This window comes from Netta rufina (genome assembly GCF_964035555.1).
Source record: "Netta rufina genome assembly, chromosome: 21".
In the NCBI taxonomy this organism is placed as follows: Eukaryota; Metazoa; Chordata; class Aves; order Anseriformes; family Anatidae; genus Netta; species Netta rufina.
The window spans coordinates 2,721,186-2,747,086 of NC_140145.1; the positions used below are offsets into that span (position 1 = coordinate 2,721,186).

Sequence of the window (25,901 nt, forward strand, 5' to 3'; positions counted from 1 at the left end):
TTCTTGTTTCTGTAGCAGGCAGGTTCCTCTGGCTAGTTGTAACTTCACCAACTGAAGGCAAGCAGGCAGACAGGATGCAGGAGCTCTGAGACCAGAGACTCAGCTCCCTGCTGCCTGAGAGCCTCCTGGCATACAGTTTTCCTTTTGTGTGTAATCTGAATCAACTCTTGCCTGCAAACCTGCCATTGCCCTGCTTGCTTCTGCCATGGCTACTTGCAGGATCTCACCAGACCATGGGTTGGAAGCTTAACTTCCCAAGTAGCTTTCTTCTAGTGTCTTCCATGCTAGGAGGAACTGTGATTACACTGTAACAGCAATTCGTTAACTGGAGAAAGCATAGAAGTCTTGAAAGCAGATTACCACAACTACTCACAGAGGTCAACAGCACAAGAAAACAGAGATTAGGAAAGCATCTCTGACTAAGAAGTGCTCATATGCTGTCCAAGGCGGGTACAAGCACAGGACTTCTTCAAGGAAGCCTGTTCAAGTTGGGGTGACACACTTTGTACAATCTTTCCAATAAACGATACAATACAAAAGGACAATCCTGAACCATATCCCACAATGACTTCTTAATAAATACCATAAAATTATAAATACATCAGAAGTATGTATTTTGACATAGCTGGTATGGAGCCGGTATGGTCCTACCTTGGAAGCAGATGTCCAGCAGCAACACTTGCAAAACTGCAGCAACATTTGCAGCTGATCTCCTATTAAAATGTTCTTTTCTTTAGCAACAGTAACTTTGCATAAGGGTATCTCATTTGCACTCATATAACCTCACTGTATTAAAACACTGAGCAGAGAAAATTGTTCTTTGGAAAGGTCAGGACAAAAGGACAAGTTTGTTTTATCTGTTTTACGATTCTATGGCATTGTGTAGTAATGGCCACAGTGTGTTCTTAACCGGCAACGCAGCTGATTCAAAACATCCCTTTGAATTATTAAAGGGTACAGTGAGCTCAGCATAAAAATTGAAGCTATGTCACACCTTGCTAATAACAAACAGAACTGAGGCCGTTCCAGCAAACGTGGTTCATTAACTATGAAAAAGGGTCAAACACAGGAAAGGGGAACTCTATTTAGAGGGTTTGTTCCATTTCAGTGGGCTTTGGTACAAACAAAAAAATGCCTTATTTTTATAAAAATGCAAAATTCTGACTTGGGAATCCACAGAAAGCAGAGAACAGCCCCCTTGGGGCTGCAGAAGAATCGTTGTTCTGAGCTTTAGGATCACACACAGAGGTTGTTTTTGCCAAAACGAGACAAGCAGCAGGATGGCTGGCAATCCACTCACCTGCATGGCCAAGGCTCCAATTCCGGGATGGCGCCGCAGGCCCTGCAGGCCGCACAAGCTCCGTACCTGTACCTTATGTGGCTTTAGCTCACCAGGCTGTGGGTAACGCTGCCACTCACTCTTCCATTTACTTCTGCTGCTCACACATCTCAGCCAAACTGCTGCTGCTCAGGCCTAGGGAAGCCACAGCCTGCCTCCTCTTCAGACAGGCGGTAACAGGCCAGCTGCAAAAGCCGCACTGCCCTTCACTTACAAAGAGACAGGGATGCATCCTGCTTCCATAATTCAAGGAATCACCTGATTCTCCAAACACACGGCCTAGATCCATGCCCATGACACAGAGTTACAGCGCTCTGGAGCCAGACCTGTGCTACAAGGGCCGTACTCACGTCCAAGCACCACGCCAGGGCCTGACACCCCTCCCGAGGCTGCCCCACCATCCCTAGGCCCCAGTGCTTGCACCGCAATTAAGTGCATCACTCTGACACCTCCTCCCTCTGGGAGCACAGAGTTTGTGGGGAAAAAGGAGATAAGCAACATGTCTTCAACACTTGGCTCTTTTCACTACCAACCTCAGGATGAACTGCTGTGCTTCCAATTAATAGGCAAGCAAATCTACAGGTCAGAAGCCTTGCCTTGGATTCAAGCTATTTAGATAACACCAAGTGTGTCTGTATGTGTATATATATATTTTTTTTCCTTCTACATGCCCTAAGACATATTTTTTAATTCAATATGGTCAGTTTATTACACTGTCTAAATAACAAATTCAACCATCACTTAAACTAGAGTCTAATTTATCTCCAAGCAGCCTCAGTCAAAATTAATTTTTTGCTTAATTCCTTCTTGGTAACATGCTTAGGAACTTTCAAGACAGCAATTGATTGCATCACACATTTAAAATATGGTTAACTTCCCAATACAGCACATTTAATAATCATTTAAGTTTTCAATTAAAGTAGGGTGCCAACATTAAAAGGAAAAAGATAATCCTGGGAGACAGTAACTGCTCCATGCACAGTAATTTTTTTTTTTCTTTTTTGCACTATTATTCTCAAGATACCTAATTGATTAACATAATTAGGTTAACCTAAAAAGCCACTGCTTCTAATCCTTTTTTTTTTTTTTTTCCAGTTTGGAATTTGCTGGGAGTTCCTGCTACACTCGATGCGGGGAGCGAGTGGTACACAAAGCGGTTCCTTCTCCCGGCAGCACTGCCTGGGCTGCAGCAGGGTGGGGACAGCCTGTCCCCAAGCCCCCACCTTGCAGGGACAACCCAGTCACACCCTGTGAGGTCCCCCTGGCAGCTCTGCTTCACAGCTGCATAAGCCAGAGCCAAAACACAAAGTGAGATGCAGCAGGATGGATCACAAATCAGTGGCAAAATTTGCATTAGAAATAAAAACATGCCAATATCGCTCATTTTCTTGCAAGCCTGATCACCCGCAACACAACTGCGATGGGAGAGGAAAGCAGATGAGCAGAGAAACCCTTCTGCCACATCCCAGGTGCAATCAGCTCACAGCGCAGGCTTCAGAGGAACATAGGAGACAGTAATATTCCACCACTTATTCCCAGACATGACCTAAGGTCTTCCACACCCCTCCTTAGCTGCACAAGCTCTACCATCTAGAGTAACACTCTCCAAATAATTACACCTGTGACCACATCAGGAATGAACACGTACAACCAAGTATTGCTTAAGAGACCATCCACCCTACCAAACCACTGATATTTCAGCCAGAATGGGCAGACACCAGACTGCAGCCAGGCTTCAAGCATACACTCTTCTGTGCCTACACCACAGCCTGAAGATGCAAGAAGCTCGTGCTTGTTAGCTTCCACCAGAGGCCCTGAGCAGAATGTTTAATGCAGGAGCATACAGATAGGATCAAAACAATAGTGTATTATTAAACAATTATCACAGGGCTGAGTCAAAAATGCAGACATTTTCTAATCCAGATTCAATGAACAGCCCCGGGATACAGTTTCTCTCACCTCTGGGCACAAATACTCATGCACATGGGGAAAACAGGGCCCTTTTCTTCCAGAGGCATCTACCCTGCAAGTGAAACTCTCCACAGAGAAGCCATTTTGAGTCCATGGGATTTCCCAATGTGTATTTTTAACCTATCTAGCAGGGATAACATCCTTAGTAATCAATTTGACTCACGATTACTATTTCAAACACAAGCTCGTACCCAGATGAAGGAAGCGCACTTTACATAGCAATATATACAGAACAATAACATTGCCAGATGGTATAATACTGAACAGAATTAATTTCACACATGATGTTTTCAAGGTGTTAAAATATGTCACAGCTTCTGCTAATAAAACATCTTCCTCTTCCCTCCTCCTTTTAAGAAAACGCTCTGTTCCCACCAGCCTGCATTTTACATTATATGTGTTTTCAATTCTGATAAGGGCAGCTGATTGCTTGCAAACCTAATTACAGTCAAATGAAAGTCTTCCAGAACCATCATTAGCAATTAGGACCCGCTGGATTTGCAGTGTATCATTTAGAGAGGTGTAATTCAATAGCTTATTGAAAAATTGCAGGTGAAACTGGTGATTATAAGGGGGGGCAATGCCTGCGACACGTCACTGCAGGCAAATCTTTAGTGAAGTGGCAGCTCCTCAGAGCGGCTGATCAATGAGCGCAGGTGTTTGCTTCGGCGTGCCACGAAGCACGGCTCATCGCGCCGCTTGGGAGATGTTAGCAGCATCCTGTCATCCCTCGCTCGGTCTTGTGAGCAGCTCTGGATCTCATGTCACGTGTGTGCTTTTTCAAGGAATTCACAGGGCCTCTTCAGGAACTTCACTAACCCTGGGGGGAGGCGCAGTGCAGAACAGGCTCACAAAGCAACACAATTTTTGAGTCCTTTCTCCAGAGGCCAACAACCCTTTCTGCACCCACTGAGCTAAATTCTATTTTATCAGGGCTCAGAAGTTGTTTGGACGCCTTCAAGCAGCTGGGTGCCTTCACAGATGATGTGCTGGATGCAGTGACTGCGGGTTAAGTGCAGCTGGAGATTTGTGTGGCCTCTGAGCAGAAGCAAGCAGCAGCTGAGAATCACAAAATGCTTGTACTTTGAGCACTGTTTGAGCCGACAGCGGTTTCCGAGGTGGAAACCGAGCAGCAGCTAAGCTGTGGCCCACACGTCCTCTCACGCAGACACCCACACACTGAGCGCAGGCAAAGCAAAGCACAACGTCCCTGCAGGGGTGACGGAGCTGCAGGCTGGTAGGGAGCGCTCAGTTTGATCCCAGCACAACGATGGGCTGGGTAATGCTGAGCCAGCAGACACGGGCAGAGTCACCTCACCCAACAGGCACCTCTCTGGGTACATTCTCTGTAAAACCCCTCTGAAAACCCACACTGACTAGCCTGGGCCCAAGCACAGCTCTGCTGTGCCCATACCTTAATCCCACTCCAGCCCCCCGCCTAAAGCCACGCTCCTCCTCTTCCATCCTGCAACACCTTGGCTGCTCTCAATAGCTCTACGTTTCCCTTCATCACAGGAGCACCTCCTCCCACATCATTCCATCCACTCGCACTGCCTATGCAGCTCCAAAGCACAGTTACCAGAATATTACCCTTTCTATAATTTGATTGTTTCCATAATTTCATAGTTAGATTTTCAAATGAAATGCCTTTAATAAGGTAGATTGGCAAATCCAAATCAACGTTACCCTTGAATGACACAAAACCAAAGCTCTGCAGACAAAGTGTCATTAGAACAGCGCTCCTGCAAAAAACCCTGTGGCTTGTGACATTTGCTTCGGGTTTCTTCAACCTTTTGGCAACACTTGCACATATCAAACCATGCTGTGTAGGTTGCAACACAAACAGCAAACCTAGTAATTTCAAAGTGGCTGTGCTGGTGCTTGAAATAAAAAAATACCACTCTTCACAAACAAGATGGAAAAAAACATCATCTCAGTTCCCACTTCTGCAAGGCAGGGCTGCTGCTGACCTTATGCCGAGCCGACACCACTCCTTGGGTGTGCGCCCCATGCCCTGCACGTCAGTAACAATATTTTCTTCAGCTCCAACCAGCTTAAATGCATGCAGCCCAGCTTGCAAACCCCTCTGCTGTGCTACCCGAGTTATTTTCAAGGTCTGGGTTCTTTCCTGATCTTCAGCAGTTTTAGTCACTTAAATCCACTGGCTGCTGGCGAAGTAACCCCAAATCACAGCAGCTGTGTAAATGGAGACTCAAGCTTTTGTCACTCATTATGGGTGCATGCATGTTTTATATGGTATTTCCAAGGTATCTGACCTCGAACTGTACCAATGTATATGCGTTTTTTCCCTTGCTGCTGCACAAAGCTGCAAGTTGGGAGTCAAAAGAAATTAAACAGTTCTACATGGTTGCCTATAATACTTGTAGCTGCTATTTCACTCCCAAAGCCCACCCACAATTTCATTTTCAATTAGCAGCTCTTAGAAAAGCAGTAATGAAAGCAGTTGCTAAAGAGCACTCAGATGTCATTGAGAGACTGCAAACCCAAACTGTAAATAGCACATTGTAAATCGCTTGTCACCACAGTCAGCTCTCCCTGGAATCGCGCTGCCGGTGACAATCAAACCCATCTGCTCAGCTCCCGACCAGTGTCGCCACAAACCGCACTGCTCGCACCCACCTCCCGCTTCGCACTCATTACCTGCCATGTACAGGCTTGTCTAAGGACATGCAAAAGCCATTCCTGACCACACGTGTGATTAGATGTGGCTCACGCAACGCCCGTTTCACCCTCGGCACCAGGGGTTCGCTGCACTACTGAAGCGCACGGGCACCAGAGGACAAGTGTGCTGCAACTGAATCCGGAACAATTAGCGACACGATGTTTGCAGGCAGTGAGGACAGGAGGAGAGCCACCATCCAGATCAGCCATCAAGCCTCAGCAGTCTCAAACTTCAAATGTATAGGTTCAGGGCCAGACTGCCAAAGGCATCTTGGACTTGATTCTGAGAAGGAAAAGCTTCAATACTTCCCTCCCTCCCTCCCCTTTAATTGATTTATGTAATGGACTACCAGGTTAACGCTAATGCACAGTTCATAACGCTTGTTGTTGATGACTGTCAGATTCAGAAATACATGGGTCTTCTGCTGTTCTTCTTATCTTCCCTTATCTCACTGAAATTTACCTCTTAAATCATCATCTCCCCATCACCACTTTTCCTGCCTTTATTCATTTTCTGCCCCTTCCCACCAGCCTGTCTCCTTCTTTGTGCTCACACAAGGTCTGGGATCGGGACTCAACCCTCTGCAAGTGGTTTGGGATTCCTCCAGTTATGGTAGAGCCTCACAGCATTGGTCTCCTATGTAAAGCTCGTACATAAACCAGCTAATGCACCATGGGCCCTGCGTGCTGATCACTGATGTACAAGCACAGGCCAAAGACAATCCTCTTCCACAACAAGGTATATGAATCTCCCTGCAGAGGTGATAAAAAAAAGCAACAGAGGAAATGGCAGAGGCAGCAAGTCAGTGTCTTTTCTTCTTTCTAAAACACAGAAAACCGATCCTTCCCTCCTGCTATCAAAACACTCATCTCGCCTGCCACAACCACATTCAGCATTTCTGAGCGCAGCCCATTCTGCTCCAACCTTGAGGAACACCACCACATTAAAAACCATTAAAATTTTGTGCCACCCTTTTTCTAATTTAACAATGTTCACTTCAATGTTTCCACATGATTTTTTTAAAAAAGAAAATACATAATAACATGCCATCTACCAATTAATGTAAAGGAAATGAAATTGAAAATGCTGGAGAAATATTCTGATGAGTCTTATGTTTGCTTAACACCAAATAAAATTTCCTTGAGGTATTTGATACGTACATTTATAAAAGCTCACAAAGCAGAGTTCAAAAGTCTTCTTTCTAGTAATATATGAGCCTTAATTAACCTATAGTTTCACATTTTCTGGATTTCAATAAACCTGTAGGCATTTCAGCATAGCTGGATAAATACCTGCATGAATACTGCAAGGTTTTTTTCTGAAAATTAATTAACAGTCCTTCCAGTAGCCAACTTCAACTAAATCTGTTTGATGAGAGAGCTTCATACTGTAAATCCTGCATCTGAGAGTTACCGCCAGCAGATAACAGATTTCACAGAAAGGCGTATCAGACAGGACTGTTAACTATTGGTAGAATGACAAACAAGATCTCCAGGTATAAAATGTTCCCCAACAGGGACAGACCACAGCCCAGGCTGCGTGCCACCACAGGAATGCAAGTTACGGCACAGATTACATCCTGCTGCACAACCCTAATACTCACATGTGACAATTCGGGATTTCTCTGGGGAGAACAGGAGCAAGATACATTGCTTACATCTAAAATACAGAGCCTTACTATGGCAAAGTTCCCATATATATCCAGAAGTTTACTAAATTTAGATTGGCTTTAGACCTTCCTACTTTGCCAAGCACAAAACAGCAGAAGGTCCAGTTCTTGACTAGTTCTCATGTGACAACCTTGACAAGCAACTTTACTTCCAAGCAAGAACATGTCTGAGAGTCATTCTCAGAGGAAAGATGTTACATGATCAGAGGAGATAAATCATTATCAGAACTCATCATGCTCCTCCTCTTTTCAGGGTCTCTGCCAGGTGTCTTTAAAGAAAAGACAGAAAATACTTACCATAAATATATATAAAGGTTGTGGGTGTGTCTTTTCAAATAAGCTTTATAGTCTTTCCCATGACATCTTTTTTTCCCTGAGTCTAAGTGCCAAAGCCATTTGGATTTGTCAGCACCTAAACTGTTTGAGAGACTAAAATGTTCTTATCTAAGGAGCTGTACCCCTACCAAACGTATTAAGTTTATATTGAACAAGATATTTTATTTCCTTTCAGCCTTATCCCTCAGGAATTAAGCAGAGTACTCAGATTTATCAGCTAAAAGGAAAACCATTTTCCATGACATTTGTCAACTCAATACCTTCCAAGCCAGCGTATATTTATTCTTAAAAACATAACCTCACAAATAACCTCCATCAGCAGCTTGGCTGATTCCTTCATTGCTTAAGTACCAGGCAGAAAGGTTTCACCTGACAGTAGGCTATGCCAGGGGAATCAAATAGTGCAAAAAGTCAGCTTTTCCGAAGGCCAGTTCCTACTACACAAAGCAGATATATTTACCATTTGACATACTGAAAAGGAACAGAGTGAAGGAGGTGTAGGTGAACACAGAAAACAGACAAGGAAATAGAGCAACCTTCAGTAACTACTTATAGCCATTGCATCAAATCTCTACAACAATTTCCCAACATCCCTTAGAAATACAAAATAAAATAAAATTAGCAGAAATATCTTTTATAGGAGTGGGAGCATAGAATAGGCATTTTACAATGTGCTTGCACAGCTGAAGTTCACTATAGTGTATGTAGTTTATATGCACAATAAGCTTAAAAATATGAAAAACTTTTTACCAGCTTCTGTAACTGATTATCAAAGTTGAACATAAGTCAACGAACTCATCCTTCTCAAAGTTTTTTCCATTTCCTTGCGCTTACACAAAGAGAAGCAGTGAATTCTCACTATTGTCTATAAATTTCTCTGCAAAGCAATGTTTGGCTTTCACCTACCAAAGATGAAGATTCATTCAAAGAGTATCAACTATCTCCATTAAATGCGTAAATTTTGGATGAAGACCCGTTGATATCATTCAAATTTAGGCCAAAGGTGGCCTCTTTATCGTTACTTTAGACTTCAGTTTTGCAGACAATGAGCCAAATGACCATATAGGAACACGCTATGCTTAAAATGCCCAAGCTCTAATTTAGTCTTCTGTATATAACCAATACACAAGAGACATCAATATTTACTCATCAAAAAAGCAAAACATGACAATTATTCTCAGAGGAATTAAATTTCCCGCACATTTTTTTTTTTTTTTTTAAAGAGCATAAGGAACACAATGCTGAGACCGAAATTTCCAGCATCAAGCTTTGTAATCATGGATGTTACATGCCCATTTGCCACACGTATACCTCAGCTATAGCTGTCAGATATTGCCAGTGTTGGGAAGGTAGGAAGTTCTTGCTTACAGGTGGGTGATTAGTAACCCAAAAGATCTCACACTGGTACCACTGACATCCTACAAATGAGCTCCTTGCACCTGTAATCAGCCTTAGAGTTTTGTCTTAATTAACAGCTGCCCGTCTCACAATTCTTTCACCTTGCCCTTGATGTTCAGAGAGGGTTGTATCCTTCTGTGCGCATAGACTAAAGACAAGAAGGCATATTTATAGCACAGAGTTGGCACAGCAACATGGCACACACACCACATTTGTTTGCCCTGACAGTTTCGCAACCAGCCTATGCGAAGCCCTTTCCAACCTCTGGGCATTCATTAATCAGCTCAGCTCTAACATCAACAAGCTACTCTCTTTCCCGCTTGGTTAATCTCTTCCTGTACCAGGAGTTAGCACAACGTGGCACCTGAGAGCCACACAGCACAACAACTTTGAAGGGGTCAAAACAAACCAGCAATCCCACAAAACGAGAAATCCACTTCTACATACCATGGGCCAACAGTCAAAGCCCTCCCTCCCCGCAACAGATAACTTCTCTCCCACCTGTCTGAGGCCCTTCGGTAATTTCTTCCTTTTCCCAAGGTGCTGACAAAGATTACGATCATTTTCTCGGTCGGAGCTGTACTGGTGGTGGTGAAGTCTGTTCTTTTTCGGCAGGTACGCCAGCCCATTGGTAAGTGCTTCCCGTTTCTTCTTGGCTAGAGGATTCTGTCGCTTCTCCACGCGTTCCTGAGGCTTCAGAGCTACGTCCTTCTGCAGAGGGAGGGAACAGGGGAAGGAAGAGAAGAAAAACACAGTGATTAAGATATTGATTAAGATATGGCTCCGCACCTTTACACAGCAGCTCGAGGCAGCAATTTCCAGGTGACTATCTAAGCACTTTCAAGGCAATGCAACAAACACCAGAAAAAGAAAAAGTCTTCGCTGGTGCCCAGGTAATCAAAAGATAGCCACACACTAAATAAGATCTGTAATACTGAGTGCACAGACACGTACTCCTTTAGGTTTCATACCATGAACCATATAACTCTCAGGCATCTCATGCATCAAGTGAGCTTTCATTTAGAAGACAGCATATGTTTATAATGTTTGAATTAACAATTGCCTTTGATTTAAACAAGCCATGGCCTTTCACATTTCTTTTGACTTATTTCTTGTATTTGACAGGACATGACAGAGCTGACCTAAAGCCCATTTAGAGCCAATGAATCTCAATTGACTTCAGTGGACTTTTCCTCAAGCCTGCCCTAAGCAGAAGGCTTCCAAATTTCAGGAAAAAACAAAACAAAACAAAACAAAACAAAAACCTCATGTTTGTATTTGAAAAGTTTGTAACTGACCTTTCTTTCAACTCCAGAATCAATGTCAGTCTACAAAAAGCACTCCAGTCAAAAGCACAAGTTTTGTCACTTAGCCTACAGTTACTGTATTTTCTTACTGATACCCTGCAACACTGAATTCTTTTGTTGTTGTTTTAAATAAATATTACTTGAAAACAAGTTTTCCAATAACACAAATTCAATGGCAGAGGAAAACAGAAGAATTGGAGGCTGACGGGTCCTTGGGAGAGAAGAATTAGAAGGTACTGGAAAGGTGGAAATTACAACACAAACTGGGCATTTAATGAATACAATCTGCTGAATCCCATTTACTCCAAGAACTTCAACAATACTAGAGTATTCCTACTTACTGACATATTGTTTAAAAAGCCTAATACTGTAAGTATTCTCTACTAACGTGCCTGGCAGCTTTGACTAAAACTCTCCATATCCTACCGTAAAGTACTGTGGGATCTTATTAAGCCTCCATCTTTCTGTTCATTGTCACTTAATATTATACCTGAGAGCAGGACAAGCTGAGAGAAAGAAATTAGTTGATTGGTCACTGTGTCACATAGAGACTCAGGTTCATGAGAATATAATTCAAATTATGCCATATTTCAATTAAAAAAAAAAAAAAAGAAAAAAAAAAAAAAAAAGCATGCCTAAGAGCAAAAATCAGTTTGGCTTTAATTAAAGAATGCTTCCCAAATGCACAAGAGCTTCACAAAATTCATAACTAAAACCAGTGAGATGATTAATTAAACTGAAGACAGTCAATGTTCAAATTTGATAGTAGATAAAAAGAATAATTTTACAAGCATTAACGGGAGTAAGGAACAGAAGCTGTAAGACTCTCATTCTAACTTTTCTTTGCCCAAAACACCATGGGAAATATCCTAAGCTTTTCTTCACAGTGTTATTCATAACAGAAAAATTAGGAGCCTTATCCAAGTTCATAAAAAGATCTCTAGTATCCATAGGTATAAAGCAGGATCAGTACTTCCAGAACACTGTGTCTCTTCTCAGTTGCTCTGGCTATTAAAAAGGGATCAGTACTATGCACAGGGTAGGAGATCCTGCTGCACACGCCCAAGCCAAAATAACAACAGAAGAGTAACTTTTTGGAGCACTCCTCTTTTCTCCCTTCCTAGAAAGGTTCTAGATTTACATACACGGCCTCCATGCATCAAGGCAAGTTCTCACACGCTGCAGTACCAATTTCTCCAATTCTTCATCAAAAGAGCAGCAACAGCAGCTACGTGGAGCTGCTGACCTCTGGCACAGCCGGCATGGAGCACCTCACCCAGATGGTGCTCAGCCCCACTCTGCTGCAATGTAACATGAATCATAGCATCACAGAATCACTGAGGTTGGAAAAGACCTCCAAGATCATCTGGTCCAACTACCCCCCCCACCACCAGTACCTACCACTAAACCACATCCCTAAAAAAAGTGAGGGATGCTGCCCTTCCCACACAGCAACTTCCAGGCAGAAAAAAGCACTGGGATTACATCTTGTCCAGTGCTCCACATTGAAACAAGGAGGTATTTTATCAGAGAACACATACACGCCTAAAGATAATTATCACTGCGCTGCTATGATTATTTTCTTCAGATTAGTATCAAAAAATCCAGTGCTTTATGAATAGCACATTATACCAGCACAGGACTTCTGTTCAAACATAGCTCATATTGCAAGACAGAAATGCTATTAAAAGGATTCACTTTATATGTGAAAGGTTGAAGGAGTAAAAAGAAAAAAAGAAAAAAAAAGAATCTTTCTGTGAAAAAAAAAAAAAATATATATATATATAACTATATATATAAATATATATTCCCTGTAATGATTAAATAGCTTTTGTGGATTATTTTTTTTTCCTGCAGCTATGGATCTAAACGAAACAGTGGCAGGTTTCCAGAAGCTTATAAAACGTCTAATGGGGATAACACTGCCATCAAGAAATTACTAGCTCCCATTAGCTTTACAAAGGGTGCAAGATGGGTCAAACTTTGCAGAAGACTATAGGCATATCTAGGATAACCTTTCCATAAGACTCCCATGTTGCAGACAACCCCACCAGTGATTTCATAAAGTTTCATGATAGTTCACATAAAACTAAAGCAAAGTTTGGCTCATGTAAGAATTGGGATGAGCAAATCAGCATATACACCTGCAACAAAGACGAGCAGCACCGACGTCACAAAGCCTTGTACAGTCTCTACGAAAATGCACCTTCCAAGTCAGAAGGAACAATTTGCAGAAATCTCCAGAAAATAAGATGTCTGCTCCGCTCACGGCTAAAGGGAAGAAAGGGAGCTCTGAAAACACAAAGCTCCCCATTCTGCAAATCCTGAAAACTGTCTGAAAGTACTTTGGCAGATGGCTTTACTATGAGATTTAGACGGAGACTGGTGTTTAGACAACCAAGTTCCTCCAGAACTGCCAGCTGCTTTTCACCAGCTGACATTTCTGCAGAGAAAATTACAGGGTCAAAACCTCGTATTATTGAATTGTAAGCTTAGAGCCTCTCATTGCTTGCAACAGATACACGATTTAGTGCCTAAAAAAAAAAAAGTACTATATAGATATATTTCCCCCCAGTTCTTCAGCTGGAGACTGGACCACAACTGAATAGAAGCTTAGAGACAGGCGGATAGGAGGCACGGGAATGAGCCCAAATAGCACTCGGGCTGATCCTCACGCCTGAGGGCACGAAGGAGGCCGCGGAGGACAAGGAACGGGCTGGGTGGGTTCTGCCCTCTCGGAAGCAGGTTCAGCAGAGGCAGTGCTTGGCTGGGAGGGCGGCCCTGCATAAATCACTTCCCCACTTTCTGCCCTTTCTCCCTCATCCAATTTTTATCTTTCTGTTGTTTAGACAGGACAATAGCTGTACCATGCCGTGTGCTAGTACATTAGCCAGCACAATCTTAATTACGGACTTCAGGCATCATCATGATTAGAGTAATAAGCTGTAATTACTCTAAGGTGACAGGACTGCACAGACCTTATCTACATAGATAAGGAGATGTAGTAATATTTCATGTCGAGACGTATTTCTCAGCAGCTACCCACAGAGCTGATTCAAGCTAAGCAGCATGCCCTGTGAACAGCACATTCCAACTTTAATGTAGGTTTTCCTCCTCTTCTCCCAGCACACAAACCCACACATTATTAAATAAATCATACAAACATATTAGGCATGGTTTAAAACCATCTTACTCAGAGATATCTTTCATCAGCAAAGTGCCTTAAGTGTATCAAGAAGGTGACTTAAATGTATAAATATGTAATTACATACAATTCCATAAAAAAGTGCATTAATATTTATGAATGTACCGTATAATCTTAAAAAAAAATCCATTTGTTTTCCTTCTATTGGGCACATTAATCAGCCCGATGCCGCTGTACGTGCCGCAGCAGAGAGCCGCCCGTGCTGAAGGGCTCCTGCCGCGACGTCGGCGAGCAGGAGAGCTGCCGAAGCCTGGTGGGGTGGCACCGCAATCATCTCCGCCCCAATTAATATTAACAATTTCAATCCAAGCCCTGCATTCGGTGCAGGGAGGAGAAGCAGCCTCCTTGGGTACATCAGATAATTTCCAGAGGTAGGAGGCTTGAAGGACACTCTGCATTCTCATCAACTGTTAGGCTTTCAGGCAGCTTTGCCTTATTTATTTCAGGAGAGTCCATCTACCTCCTATGTACATGACAGCTTATTAATTACACACCAGATCCTCAGTGGCAGCTAAGCAGTGCTTCGCTCCCACAAATCTCACCAAGAGCCAGCCCAGTGCGAGCTGCCCTCTCCTCCTGGCCCCTTCCCTCTGACGAATACTCAAAAATAAATAAATAAAAATACATGTGGACACCAGAAGCCCCATTCCACTCCTCATCAGAGCATTTTCCTGTAGGAATGCTTGATCAAGAGCAACGCTGTGAGTGCACTGTGTAGCAAATGCCCCGCAGGCACTTCTCTGGGTGAAAATTTCAGGCACTGCTCGGGGATTTCAAGCCTCAGCTGTCCTAAGTCATCGCTACGGCCTGCCTGTCTGATCCCAGCGGTGCAAGAACTTACTTTCCAAATTCATGCTAAACATGACACCAGGTATTAACTTTTTTTCTCCTACAAGTTGATTGCTGTGCAGAGCTAGTATAATAAGTAATAACCGGCTACAACCAGTAAAAAAGTATAATAAGTAATAAGGCTACAACCATTTTCCAATTATTTGTTCCCCAGGTTCTTGCTAGTCCACAACAGTTTTGTGCCTGAGCCTAACAGTTCATGCTTCACTCCAGTAATAAAGATAGGTACAATGAAAGAAGAGACTTCTCTTAAACACCTCAAAATATTATACAGTCACGAGATGTCAATGTTCCCTTCAATACAAGTAGTTCGGAAAACCACCTTGAGCCTATCAGTCTGCCCCCGAGCTCTACTCAGACCCTACAAGCCTGACACCAGCACTCATCATCGGCAACTCAGAAGGTTCCTCCTCCAACAGCAGAAGGAACTAGAACGAGTGCACAGAACCAAAGCAGCACCTCTATATTTGCTGAGACAACGTGGTACAGAAGTTTAGTTTGTGAGCAGTGAAGAGGGCTATGCCCGCAGCTGAGCAAAGTCCTGCAGCTCGGCTCGCAGTGGTACCGCTGGCTGCTGACAGCAGCACGCACGCAGCTGCACAACCTGAGCCACAAAACCCCTCAGAAATGGGAAACAAAGCCAGGCAGAGAGCTACCAAACCTGCCTGCAGATCTCAGCGGTCCTCATCAACTCATACGGTGCTTTCTATTACATTTGGAGAGGATTTTTAAAGCTGATGGATGGAAATGTCTTAAAGACTTCAACGCCCCCCTCTCTAACTTTGTATTTCGTCATTTTACTTCTGGCAGCAACAAGACGAAGAGGTCTGAAAACAAGGCAGTAACTGGTCCCTGCAATCTTTCAAAATCAGAAAATAAAACAAGATGTTTAGAACAGTCATTCATTTCCCTCCAGATAAGATAGCTAAACACACTGTGCCTTCTTCTGAATGCACAAATAGTTCCTCAAAAGCATTTATTTGGGGGAAATAAATCGCAAAAACTCTTAAAACACCACCAGGGAGAAAGGAAGGCAGGTATAAAGTGTTGTGCAAAAGAGAAATGGACTCTAAAAGAGTGGAAATTATGGTATTTTAGGACATGTGGGATCAGTGAAGAGAGCCACGATGTCAACCACTCTGGGCAGAGCAGCTCGTTCACTAATCCCAGCAATTTCTTCAAGTTGCTAGACCTCTGCGGAAAGGTTTCATCTTGTTCTGTTTGTTTGGTTTTCATGAAATTACAATCCATTGCCTCCTGCATCTCTCAAATCTGAAAACAAAGTGGTTCAGCGTTGTGCAAAAAAAAGGTTGTGCAACAGACGGAAGATGAAACGCTGCACCAGGCTGCAGGACTGTACGTGGTGATTACAGATGAAGGCAAAACAATAGAAAAGCAAGTTGCTGTCTGCTTGAGATATGTTTTATAAAAGAGCTTCTGTAGCAAAGAGATTGCTTTGATTCGCCATCCCAAAATCATTTGTTAACAATATCATTGATAAACAGAAGGTTCCTTTTCAGGTGCTGCTGATTTAAATTACACACAAAAAGGCTACATTAAAGCAGCGTTATTGAGGTTACCAAGTCAAGGACTTGGAAGTTATGAAAGGCCAGGATTAAGGCTGCAACCACCACCTTCATTCAGCCCTCTTGTATGTATGCAGTACGATACAATCTTTAATTACATGACCGAGTGCTATTATTTCCCCGTGCAGAATGGAAGGTGTTCAGTTAATGAGCAGCCACTCAGGATTTTGTTTCTGCCTTTTTGTCCAACATGTGGATCTAAAACTTGTTTACACACACTCCATTCAAACCCTCCTCCGAATGCACGGTTATTAATTTCCTCAAGGCCCTACTATACAGCCCCTCACTGCCGTATCAGATGCCCAACAAATACTACTGATTTATTTTATGACCCTTTAGCCAGATGAAGGTATTGCACCATTCCCATTTTATAGGTGGAGGCCATGGCCTTAACATGTCCAGGTCAAAAATGTCTGCTAATTTTAAGCACCCATTAGGAAGCACCCCGGATTTGATTTTTTTCAAAGAACTTAGCTCTGCAGAGCACTTTACCTAATGAAGCACAGCTTTCATTGATTTCAGCAGCTACTGGGAGCGCTGAGCACTCCTGCAAATCAGGCTTTAGGAAGCACCAGACAATATAAGTGCACAGATTAAGACTGTTTCTAACATACGTTGTTTGATAGCCACCCTCAATGGCACATACTAGATATGAAAGCGGATGCAGAGGTAAAACTGGCTTCTAATTACTTTCAAGTCACTTAAGCAGGAGGAAATCCTCCTGCAACCCTCACTGTGCACCCTCCAGCTCTGGCAGCAGGTGGGAAAGGGCTCGACCCAACTGCACCATCTGGGTGCATTTCCAGTGCAAACCTCACTGAGTAAACAACTTCAGGCTCTTCAAGAAATAAAGTAGGTCATTATATCAGTAACAGCTGCATTGTAATTCGTAAAAACACAAGCAACAATCAAAACAAAAAAAGACAAAAGCTTTGAGGAACTCGCAACAGCTCTGCCCGCTATTTAAGCAAAGTGAAACAAAGGATCATCCAAAACGTGTTCAGCCCTGGCTATACGTTTTAAATTGCATTCTACCTGGCTTTGTTTAAAGACGATATGGCTGTCAACTCCCTTCTGCTTGGATTTTGAACTACTTACTACTGCAGTGGGATAGCAGTCACTTTTTAGCACAAACGAACAGTGTCTTACTTCTACTAAGACACCAGAGATAACCTGGTCATCTGGGAGAAGTCTTTTACTCAGCAAAATAAACGTCCCTGGTCCTAAATTCAACCAAGTGATCATGCCTTTCTTAAGAGTACAGCAAGTTGAGATCCACCTACTCGGATCCTCAGATGTTTATAACACTTCATACTTCAAATCAGGTCTAGGTTGTTCTTCTAAAATTAATTACACAAATGTATAATGTAGTTTCTGTGTCTTAATTGAATAGTTTCCCCACATTTAACTAAACCGGTCACATACACATGTGTCTAAGTCTCATTTTACGCCATGGGATCTTAGCAAAATATTTCAGCTTGTTCTTATCTGTTTAGAGACTGCTGACTATGAGCATACACTCAAATTTTTATCCTGACGTGATAAAAAGCATGTTTAAAAAGAAAATATTGCAAGGATATGAGTACAAAAGATTAAAATTTACTCCTACACACCAACTTTTACAACAGCAGAATGTAATTACTCAAGATTTCAACAACAGCACTCAGTGCTACAAAACAGCAACTTCACTAAAAAGCAAAACGGACAGTTATACACATTTCTCACGTTATTCACAAAGCCTACAGATACTACACAAAATAAATATTTAGCTAAAATCGAAGATCTACAATGCCGGCCGTTCAGACTAAGAGGCCCTATTAAATCAAAGCTGGCAAAAACTGATGTCGTACCTGAAGATAAACGAGGATCACAGCAGTTGATAGCTATTTGTTTAATCCTTCTCAAGCATCCACTGGCATCGTATTCACAGCCTTATTCGCTTCCCCTTCTCGTTTTTAGCATCCAAAATACTACAGCATACCAGGCTCCAACTGTGGAGAACGGTCATCCAAATAACAAGTCCGTGCAAGAAGAGTTTGGAAAAACCCATTCCTGGAGCCAGCACTGAGAAAGTGCTGAGAAACGCCAGCTTAGATTACAGATCCAGGAAACTGTTTTTCTTGAGGCAGCCTGGTTTTGTGGAAGGCAAAGTACACACAGCTGATTTAGTTCAGAGTGATTAAGCCAGAAACCTGTGTACTCCTGCCAAAAGAAAGAGATCCTGAAGCTCTCACTCCACCCAGCTTCTGCCTGCCTAGAAGCCTGTATGTTTTTTTCTAGAGATTTTTCTGCCTCTGACACAAATTGCTAGCAAAGTCCAAGGATACCTCTTTCCTGAAAATTTGACTAAATCGTCTGTCTCTATTATACCCGTGCCTGCCTCTTTTGTGTATGTGCCACCTGAAATACCAGGTGGGGCCTCTACAACAGGGGAGCTGCATCCACCACTGGCATCTGGAATTGCCTCTGCCGTGTTCTGACTCTTCCACAGTCTCCAAAACATTTCAAATCATCTTCAACAAGTGTCCGTATCTTCTGCACACCCACAACCGTTTCACTCCGTAACGCATCCAGGGAAGGTGCTGCAGAGATGGTGCTGCAAGCAGGAGCTGTGGCAGGAGTCAGGTCACGGTTCGGAGTGCTTCGAACCCAGTGGGAGCGTTACCGGTACCACAGCCTCATCCCCAAACGTGCTTTACATAACTTACATCTCCAAGACTGCTCACAAAGTATCCCCTTACAGCAAAGGGAAATCTATTCCCCCTGGCCCTGGGCTTTCTCCACAGTGTCCGGCCTTAAATAAATGTGCTTGATACACCCAGCGAGCAGCACAGCCACATTCTCAAAGTGTTTATTTGCTTTGTTTGAGGAATAAAAAGAAAGAGAAGAGGGGTGTGGAGAGAAAACCTGTCCCTGGAGATGCTCATTTTAAAACTTCACAGCAATTAATGAGGGCTTTCGCTGCTCCCGCCCTGCTCAACTACATCAGAGGTTAGGTACAGAGAAGCATTTACCCAGCTCCCCAAAACAGGGTGAATTTGCTCCCTTTGCTACAGCATCCTAGTTGCACTTTTACAGCACTGGTTCCATAGTTGTATACAGCACCCTTACTCTACATAGCTGAGCTACGCACAGCAATAAAACCTTGATTTGATGCATAAACACATCCAGCCGCAGGCTGGGACCATAAGAGTTCTGTGCAGATGCCTGTGCCTGAGTACAAGAGTGTGCTTCAGGTCGTGGCAGGGACAAACATTTTTCTCCTTGGAGAATGTAGTTTTTGTGGTGGAAATAATCCAACTGAGCAGTTATCATGTACCACGCTGAGTGATGTGATCTGGTAACGTAAATAATTTCAGTTTTTCTAAATACCTGAGCAACTCTTCAGTTCTACAGTGAAACTTTTGGAATTCTTTTCCCTTGACAAGTCTATTTGCACTTTTTGTTCTGATCTGCAGAGTTTTCATGATTTTCAGCCAAATTCTGCATATGCTGACCCAAACGCATGTCCCATCTTAGAACCAAACTACGCCAAGCTCTTAACTACTCCTTTAGCAAAGAATATGACCCTTTTCCACCTTTGTTTATTCCATGATTTAAAGCACTGGTCCTTTATTTTTGCCCAGCATCCTGCCAACGTCACTGGGGGCTGCTCTGAGCTTGCACTTCCCAGCAGTGGTCTTTGGCAGGGAGCTGACCACGGGCTCCCCGCTCGCCAGGTACACATGCTCCTTGCCAAACAATTCAAACGGCCCTTCCAATGACAGGCACAAAGCAGGGCCAAGGAGCTAGTGAGCCGATAAATCTAAGCTGTAAAGGGTATCCCTGTATTGGTAGGGTTAGAATAAATGTATGTGGGCTAAGACTACTCTCACCCTGCTATTCCTGCACGAGGGCTAGGTGGATGACTTCAGCCTCCACGCTCTCTTCATTAGCACAGCACTCAGTATTCATAACAAATCGATTATGGTTTTAAGTCAGATCAGAAGACCCTCTGGATTCCTTGTCTTATGGGAACATAACAGAGCACCAAAATGATTAGTGAAATGCCACAACCACTGAGAAGCACCGTGTCAGGACACCTCAGAAGAGGTCAGCTTGACTGCCACACGTCCCTCAAGTCTAGAGCAGAAATCTGATCTCTAAGAGGCCATGCAAAGAAACCACCTCGAGACAACATAAGTAAAACCAGCCTGGAAACAGACTGCCGTATATAGGGAGAGAATTGAGATGGAAACACGTTATTTATTTCTGTATCACAAATGAGGCTTTACAGGTACACAGTGAAACCAGAGACACCCCCCTCTGCACATGCAAGCAAGCAGGAGAAATCTCTTCCTGCCCAGCTCTTTTGACAGACAATACAGAAACGAGCAAAGAAAGGGACAGGATTAGAAGAGCTTCTGACAGAATACAGCGGATGATTAACACTCCAACCTGCAGATTTTGCCCTTTTTTTTAACCAAAAATCTTCAAGTAATAATGGGTTATAATTATTGAGCTTTTAAAATAATAATATTTTGAAACAACGCTTTTCTGTCTTGTGGGTCAAGAAGCCAAACTACTTGAAAGACTGGCTTTTCTCTTCTCCAAGCTCCTGCTGTCTGATATTCCTCTTGATTTTCTTTCTCCCTCCCTCGGAACCACTTAACTCTATTGCTGTTCTTGGCATACGGCACACAACCTCACACAAAAGACTGATGAAGACATTTTAAAATGAAAGGACGGTGATTAGAAAATAAGGAGAGAGAATGAGAGAGAGAAACAGAAAGTGTGTTGAGATATGACCAGAGGAGTGCATCACGTAAGTTAAGGTGATCTTTGTACCATGCTTCATTAGGAAAAGGATCAGGAACTATGTGCAATTAGAGGAAAAAACAACAGCTCAACTTCCCATCTGCAAAAGAAATCTCCTGCTAGCATTCAGGCTGAAAAAATAGAAAAGAACAAAAGTTTAAGATAGAGAGCAATAAGTAACCTTTCCATTTGCTGGCTTATTCTTCCCTTAGGAAGCAGATAGAGTGAAGATAAATTTGATGATCAAAAAACCAGAGGGATTACAGTCTTGTATAGTGCTGATCATTGGCAAATCCCACTCTCTGCAGCTCAGAAGTAAAGCTTAACATAACAGACCAGATTTAGCACTGCCTTGTCCTTCTCACCACTCACAAAGCAGATCTAAGTTGCTCCTATCTCAAGAGTCCTCGTTCACATACGCAGGTAAAGTAAATACCAGAATTATTTTGTTGTTACTTTACAAAGGTGTAAACCACCACACCAAGTACACAGAATCAGAGCACTGGAGAACTGCCACACACATTTTCTGTCTTCTCCTCCACTTCTGCTAATGCATCAAATCCTTGCAGCAAAGCATTCATTTCAGCTTTAGGGCAATGGATGCTCCAAAATCTACCTGGCATCACCCAAAAAGAAAGCATCAGGTGTATTCATCCATTCCTAGGAGGGCAAACACAGTCCTTTTTTTCTTGTATGTAGAATGTATTAAATGTATGCAGAAGATGGTGTGAATATATAAAAAGGAAATAGCAAGGATGATGTTCTTCAGTTTTATTACAAGGCACAGATCCTGTAAAGCTAACTCATACACCAGAGAAAAAGAAAATTTCACTTACAGTTGTGCTGTGGCTGAAAATATGACATCTTCTGCAAATATTCAACTTTCAGCTTCTTTGTGGGTAGATCTTTTAAACCTGAAGTGTCATTTAATGTTCAGGGCTATTCAGTGACTGGAAAAGCAATTTCTGTCATATTTCTTGTTTATACAGCCCAGAAGCTACAAATTTAACTTGGTAGGGATGCAGTCAGGGGATCCACAGCTCCAAAACAGAGCATCTCAAGTCAAGAGCCTTCCTAATGCCTCCAGCAAACTTGCAAGGAGTTACGAAAACTGTGAATAATACTGCTTGAGCAATACTTAGATTCAAACCACGCTTTATCGTATACCAGGCTGTCTTGACTGAACTTGTAACCATTTCTTCTGTAGAAAGCATCCGAACTGCTGTCTCTCTGTAAAAACTTGCCCGAAGCAGAAAGCAGATAAAGCTCTGCAATGCATCTCTGGAGAGCTACAGAATATGTTGAAGAGAATTAGAACCTTAAGCAGGAATCAGTCTGCACTTGGAAGGAAACCTTTCCTCTTGAAGATTTGTTTTCTAAGCTGCTTGCTGGTGCTGGTATCCAAATCTCTCCTGTCTGATCTTATCACTGCTTGTACCCTATCAGGCACAGGATTAGGGCTGGCCAGACTGACACAGTATGTTATTAATGGGGTACTGGGGGACGTGTTGAAATTCCTGATCTTCCACTGACTCTCTGTGACCTGAGGCCAGTAAGCACAGCCCCAATCCACAAAGCAGGTATTCAGGGGCCTAAAGCTACTTAATTCCCATTGACTGATTTTCCAAAGGAAATAAATGGCTCTGTGAATTTGGGCCTTTGCCTCTCCGTGCACCAGTGCTCACCTGTAAAATGGAAGTAAAACCACATCCTACTTCATCTGTGCCTCATAATGCTAAGTACTTAATGAGGTAAATGCATCGGGCACCACGCACATGCACGGAAAAACAAACCAAAACAAAACGAGACACTGCAAAGGTGATGCAGGATCACAGAGCACATCTCCCTCTGCTCGGACCTGGATCAAAGCAGCCATTTTCTAGGTGAGGAACAGAAGCGTCCAACCGCTGTGTGCCACAAAACATCTCGGGGTTGCTCTGTTCATCAGTTTACTTTGCAAACGGCAGTGAAGTCGATCTCTCATTTCCAAGCCCCTGCTGCCCTTCAACTTGCTCAGGCCGAGCTTCCTCGGGTACGCCCCATGGGACCTGCAGCCTCCCCTGCCTCAGCCTCGTGCCGGGGAGTTCCTTGTCCTTCGGGCACCTCCCTTGTCTACCCAGCCCCTGTTTGCTTAAGAGCAGGCAGGGAAACTGTGTCTTTCGTCTCTGGAGGAGCAGTGCTGCTGTGACAAAACACCAAACTAGCAGGGGAGGTGGTACTGTGCCACGCTGCACTTCCCCAGAGCTCAGCCCCACAGTGTCTGGAGGGACACGTGCCTGCCCAGCACCAAGGGGATGTGCAGATGCTCACAAGGCCACCGCACACACAACAAAGGCATTCAGGTCGTGCTTGGTGCAGCTCAGCCACTAGTCCCAGTGCAAGCAGCGTACATGTCCTCTCACGGATCCAGGCATTAGGAGTCATCCTGTGAGGAACACTGGGAACAGGCCTTAAAAGGAGGAATTTGAGAAAAAGGCCATTTTTTCACTTCTGTAACCTGCCTGCCATTTCCTGTTCTATTTTATATCTTGCATACCTAAGGCACTCCTTATAAAAGAAGTCCAGGACAGAAAATAAATCCAAACCAATGTGCCAACAACACACTTAAACCCTGTAGTTTTATTATGAGGCATAAATGACCTCAAGAACCTGGACTAAGCAAATGCCTGGAGTGAAAAAGATGGAATACATTAAAGGATATAATTATGGCTGGGAAAAGAGGGAAGGAAGGAGGTCACTCAATAGGATGAAAGACAGATTTGAGAAATAGGAAATGAAAGGAGGTGTCAGCTTGAATCAGCCAGGCTGAAAACCACCGCTGATTTTGACTGACATACCGAGACTTTCCGATTGCAAACTCTCTAATAAGCTGCAAATTCACTTCTATGTTTTTACTTTGATCTTAATGCAAATGTTTTATAATGGACAGATTTAATGATGTTCAGGTGCTTATTGGTTCTATCGGACTTGATACAGGAATCAATCTCCCCCTTTAGAAAGCTCGGGTTAATGGCAAAGTTTATTAAACTGCATGCAGTCATTCAGAAAAGATCAATAGAGACATGATTACAGAGCAACCAGAGGATTAAACATGAGATTTATCACAAAATTAAACTGAATTAAATGTTCTCTGATAGCACTTGAAATGCTGTCGATACTCTTAACTCATAATCTATGCTTTCTGTGTTTACTTAACAGGCATCAGGGATGTCTGACTCAAGAAAATGACTATAATGTAAAAACATAAGCTGCAAAGATTTGCTGAGAGCATTAAACCCCACCTACATGACCATTATTTCTTCCTTTTAGAAGAGCAAACGCATTTTGCTTCTTTGCCCATTTCCAATCTAAGGATGAGAAGGATACAGCCACTGATGTACCACCCCTCTGCGACACCCTTCTCAGGACTGTTGCAGGAGGCACAGGACCACACAGCATTTCAGCCAAATATTTTACGGTTTCCACCCACTGCAGTCTTTATCTCATCCAGAATTATTTTTCCCTTCATTTGGAATCATTTTCCCCTCACTTCTTGCATTCCTGATGACCTCGGTAAACCTTATTCCACACCCTGACAAATCCACACTGCAATGGATGAATTTGCCAGCCTTCCTGATTCTCTGTTCCCCCTGCCTTATCCCAGCTACCTCCCTGAGTTCAGAACTCACAGCCCTCCTCAGTGAGGCTGGCACAGCCCTGCACACACTTCTCTGGTGTTCTCCTGAAATGCAGCTGCAAGAATCAAAGCCAGGAGGCACCAGCACCACCATACCACTGGCCTTCAGAACAGAAAAAGTCCAGAAAAAAAAAAATCGGGTCAATTGTACAGAGAGATACAGAACCTACATCCAGACGCTACTCTTCTGGGATGGGATCCATCTTTGCAACAGAGGGGGATTTTCCCAAACCCTGCTGCGTCCTGAGATCTGCTGTCAGACTCACACGCAGAGATTATTGCCATCTGCACCATAATCATGTGGTTGGCCTGGTTTTGAGGACCAAAACCTCAACTCACAGCAGGGAAAAAGGGGGAGGGAGCTCGGGAGCACACAAAAGAACCGATGCAAACTAACAATCAGTCCCCACCTCATCTTTGGCAACTATTGAACGTCTTGTCCTTTGTGTTTGTGGCTTTCTGAAACAGTCACAACATACAAACTCGGCTGAGGAACTCCTATGAGAATTAATGCTCACGTTCAACAAGCAGGCCCAGGGCAGTCAACTCCCAGGATGCTTTTTCCCTTCCTGTTTTACAGAGAAAGGCAGCATCCCACCATCCTCTCCACCGAAAGCTTAATAAACTTTGGTAAGCCATGTTAAAGGAAATGTGGCCATCTGACACCAAATAAACCACCCAAACCAAAAAACACTGAAAAATCCCTCATCGACTATCATGAATTGAATTTTTACTGACTTAGAGAGGCTAAGCTGCTTTCTAAACAGGCTCAGCTATCCCTAGTGTACTTTGCAAAATTCAATCCAGTAATCCAATCCCAGATGCATTATGTGAAATCTTATTTCTCCAAGCTCTAGAAAAGAACAAGCAAAAGGAAGTCTTTAGGAACACTAATTTGCCAATAAATACTGACTGAGCCAATTTTGGTTTAGCTGTTTTTGGGGAGGGGAAAAAAAATAAAAATAAAACAAAATAAAACAACAAAGCCTGCTGCCAAAGGACTGCATCCCCTCATTGGAAATTTACTTGTGGATAGAAAAGACACCGTGGAACACGTACCCTGAAATTAGCCCAGCATGTGCTGC

At 43.1% G+C, this 25,901-nt stretch overlaps 1 protein-coding gene across 1 annotated transcript in view; it reads right to left on the minus strand.

The window, feature by feature from the left end:
• Nucleotides 1-25,901, minus strand: part of LOC311217673 (autism susceptibility gene 2 protein-like) — a gene marked incomplete at both ends in the record, with an annotated part of 663,617 nt that overhangs the window by 456,504 nt on the left and 181,212 nt on the right. Inside the window, one exon of the mRNA XM_084299926.1 lies at nt 9,898-10,107. Coding sequence (XP_084156052.1) covers nt 9,898-10,107 — 210 coding nt within the window. The remainder of the gene's footprint in view (nt 1-9,897; nt 10,108-25,901) is intronic.